The sequence below is a fragment of the Nicotiana attenuata genome, unplaced genomic scaffold (genome assembly GCF_001879085.1).
Source record: "Nicotiana attenuata strain UT unplaced genomic scaffold, NIATTr2, whole genome shotgun sequence".
Lineage (NCBI taxonomy): Eukaryota > Viridiplantae > Streptophyta > Magnoliopsida > Solanales > Solanaceae > Nicotiana > Nicotiana attenuata.
The window spans coordinates 6,427-10,628 of NW_017676844.1; the positions used below are offsets into that span (position 1 = coordinate 6,427).

Genomic DNA, 4,202 nt, shown 5'->3' on the forward strand with positions numbered 1-4,202 from the left:
TCATATTAATATTAAAATTTAGCATTTTTCACACAGAATTCATATTTAAGCTTTCCGGCTACGCGCCCGAACTGCGCACGCAAATCGAGGCAACCCTGAATGAGGTTTTCGAGGCCTCGGAAGCACGGAATGAATGAGAAAACAGGTGATGACCCTTTGGGTCGTCACAGAACTGGGTCCCAGATTAGCGACCAAAGTTGGTCGCTCTCTGCTTACCCTTTAATTGGCGACCAACTTTGGTCGCTAATTTTAAATTATATTTATTTATATTTTATAACTTTTTTTGAATAATATTATAATAATTAAAATTTTATAAGTGGGTCCCACTGTAGCGACCAACGTTGGTCGCTAATCTCAGTATAGCTTTGACCAAGCAAGTCTGACTAGTCCGGTCAACATTTTGACGAAATAGCGACCAACCTTGATCGCTAATTTATTTCAAATAATTATATTTTTATTTTCGCCAATTTAGCGACCAACTTTGGTCGCTTTCTGTGACAGACTAACTTTGGTCGCTAAATTTTGGTTGCTTTTTTCCGGAATTCTAGTAGTGATTTAACTCAAATGTTTCAGTTTACCTTTAATAAGAACGTTTTATAGCTACACAAATATTATAAATTTTAAAATCATAAGTTTTTTAAATTTTATTGTCACACAAATATTATGATATGTTAATAACCACAAGGTCTAAAAAATTTCTTATTTTTTTAAATTCCATTCTAATATTATAAGATTATAAGTTCACATAGATTAAAATTTAAGAGAAAGAGAGTAACTGTATGAGGAAGACTAGTCTAAAATGTTCTACCCTTCCCACTAAACACCTTCACCTGTTACAAACCTCCCAATAACCAGCTACTGTATTTAGAATACTAGCTACCATCCCGTGGTTTTAACCTAAAAAGTGCCATTATTATTTAGGTCAACTGAAGAAACGTCATTCTTTCATACTTTCAGACCCGCAACATGCTCATCACAAACAAAGCCAAACCAAACCATTCCTTTTCTTTTTTCTTTAAATTAATCTACTTTCTTAGCACCTTCACAGCTCTTCATATACCCTCAGCAGCCTCATATATATAAAGACGTAATTCAATTGTCAAACTCACTTTCAAAACACAAGACAAAACAACTCACACTCCGATTTCTTTACAATCTTATCAAATGGGATTCTCTAACCCTATGATCACCACCTTTCTCTTACTATTCTCGCTATTCGCTCTTGTTCCTAATCCTTGTTTAGCCAATTCAAGAATACTTGCACTAGTTAAAGAAAAACCCCTTGTCCTAAAATACCATAAAGGTGCTCTTCTAAAGGGAAATGTCACTGTTAATCTTATATGGTATGGAAAATTCACTCCTGCTCAACGTTCAATCATCGTCGACTTCATCCAATCCCTTAGCCCCAAGAACAAGAATATCCAACCGCCGCCTTCCGCCGCATCATGGTGGCGCACCACCGAAGCATACAAAGGTGGCCCTTCCGTTATTACTCTAGGAAAACAAGTATTTGACGAAAAATACTCCATCGGAAAATTGTTAAAAGACCCTCAACTTGAAATTTTGGCATCTAAGGTAACTCAGGCCAACTCCATCGCCGTCGTGTTGACGGCGGCGGACGTGGCGGTGGAAGACTTCTGTATGAATAGGTGTGGCATGCACGGGTCAACTCATGGTAAGAAAAAAGGGAGTAAATTTGCGTATGCTTGGGTGGGTAACTCCGCGAATCAATGTCCCGGTCAGTGCGCGTGGCCATTTCAAAAGCCGATTGTCGGGCCACAGACTACGCCGTTAGGTTCACCAAACGGAGACATCGGAGTTGACGGAATGGTTATCAGTTTAGCGACTGTTTTGGCGGGAACCGTTACGAATCCGTTTGATGGCGGGTATTTTCAGGGCCCAGCTAACGCGCCTTTAGAATCTGTGTCTGCTTGCACGGGGATATTCGGGTCGGGTGCTTTTCCTGGATTTCCGGGTATGGTTTTGCTGGATAAAAAGACGGGTGCTAGCTATAATGCGCCTGGAGTGAATGGGCGTAAATATCTGCTTCCTGCTATGTGGGACCCAAAAACGTCGTCGTGCAAGACACTCGTGTGAAAATATTGCCATAAAAGGAAAGGAAAAAAGACAGAAATTTTATTATCATTTTGAAATTTCAACATTAATTTGTTCATTCGATTTGGAAATTGTGTTGTGTACAATAATCTCTTAACAAGTTTGTTTTCAATTAAATTTATTTATTTTTATTTTTCAACAAAAACTATTTATAAACATAAAAATCCACTATACTAGTAAAATTTATATATTAAACTTATCCAATCTAACCATAGGTGTCCCATGATGTGGTGGTTATGGTACAAGTGCTCAAGTTCAATTGTCTTCAAATTAAAATACCAATATACACTCTGCATTTCCACGTAAGTGAACATTTTGGAGAACTGTGGGCGTCCTTTTGAAATCCTTACTAAATGGGTGTCAGAATCTGGCAAAATAAGTAAAAGTGAATAGATAATCTGTGGGAAAAACAGGAGGAGAAAGAGAACAAAAGAAGAAAGCTTCATAAGGTAATAACGATGTCTGAGCCCACGTTTGAACTGGGGACCTCTAGTGTGTGAGACTAGCGTGATAACCGACTACACCACCCAGACGTTTTAGCGTGGCACAATTATTTCCCAATATGATTCTAATAAATTTGCTTTTTTATTTTAGTCCAAAATAAGTATCCATTTATTTAATCAAGAAAAAATTTAATTTATTTCTACAAAACTACCCTTATGTGCATATCCCTAAAAAAAATTCTTACTCCTTACATTAAATTACTAAAATTAAATAGCAGAAACTGAAAAATCGAGAACAACTACTTCAGTAATTGAGAACTGTTCTTATACTAGTTGAGAATTTTGTTGCCACCATCTTTGTCACTCCATGCCTCAAATTTCCATTGAAACTTTTATGTAGTAACATCTCATACACAGCTATTCGTTCATCATTGCTTAAATTTCTTTTTTTTCTTTGGTTGTGATAGTTCTTCATTTGCCTCTGTTTAAACAAAAAAAAAATTTTAAAAAAAAGACTAGCTTATGAAAAAAATATAAAAAATAAAAGGTGTCTTAAGTATTTAAAAAGTGTAATTACCAGAATTTATGGTTCGTTCTTCTAGTGATGCTTACAATTCTCTACTCAGTTGTGTGTCATCTTCTGCCATGGTTTTCTCCTCTGTTTTTCATTTCCTGCTTTTCCCTTTTCTTTTGCCATGGTTTTCTCTCGATTCCTTATTTTCTCTTTTTGCGTTTCTTTCTCTCTTGTTTTTCTTTTATTTCCTTCCCTCGTATTTTTCTTCTTTTTTTTTTCTTTTCTTAGGGTTACGGTCGAATCCTATGGAGATTGCCTACGTATCATGACCCCGCATGAATCAGACCAAGCGTAGTTCTTGCAAATAAGGTAAAGAAACTAACTCTTTTTTTGAATTTTTGAAAGAAATGCTTTAGAAGGAAAAAGGAAAATATTTTTGATTTTGATGTTTCTTTTTATTTTTTGAAAGAAAGACTTCTAAAAAAAATTCCTTTTCTTTTTATTGGAACTTTGGAAATTTTAGAAGTAGAAAGAAATATTTCTGTTTGAATTTTCATTTATTTTCTCTTTTTCTAACACGAAAGAAAAATATTTTTTTTTTGATTTTGAAAGTTGCCTCTTAATTTTCGGAATAGGGAAAATGTTTTGGATTTTTGAGCAAAAATATTTTTCGGACTCAATTTTTCAAAATTTTGTATTTTTCTTTATTTTTATTTACGAAAGAAAGACAGCTAAGGAGTATTTTAATGACTCATTCTGACCTAAAAGGAAAAAGTGGCTATTTTTGCAAACTTTTCTTTATCTAGAAAACAAGGATTTGGTTTTGCAGATACGGCCTTTCAGCACTTCTGGGAGCAAGATTTTAAGGCTGTGTCCGCAAACCCTTTTAAAAATGACTCAAGGTGGCTGTTCTTGCAAAAACAGCCTTCCGGCGCCCTTTTGGGGACATTCGGCTTATTTTAAAACAAGAATAGCATCACCCGACTTATTGTAGACAAAAATTAAAATTTTGGTATTTTTGGCTATTTTTGCAAAAGAGTGGTTGGACCCGATGAGGGTTGCCTACGTATCTCACATCCGGTGAGAATCAAACCAGCGTAGTTCGGGCAGATTGGGAATTGATTTGAACT

At 35.6% G+C, this 4,202-nt stretch overlaps 1 protein-coding gene and 1 non-coding gene across 2 annotated transcripts; one reads left to right on the forward strand and one right to left on the reverse strand.

The window, feature by feature from the left end:
• The first annotated feature begins 754 nt into the window (after window positions 1-754).
• On the forward strand, window positions 755-2,232 carry LOC109221223 (protein EXORDIUM-like 2). The gene has a single exon (XM_019385686.1). The coding sequence runs from the start codon at window positions 1,165-1,167 to the stop codon at window positions 2,095-2,097; it is 933 nt and encodes a 310-aa protein (XP_019241231.1). The 5' UTR covers window positions 755-1,164; the 3' UTR covers window positions 2,098-2,232.
• A 342-nt stretch (window positions 2,233-2,574) lies between these two features.
• Window positions 2,575-2,648, reverse strand: TRNAV-CAC. Its single transcript has one exon. It is a non-coding gene; the product is annotated as a tRNA-Val (tRNA).
• Window positions 2,649-4,202: the final 1,554 nt, after the last annotated feature.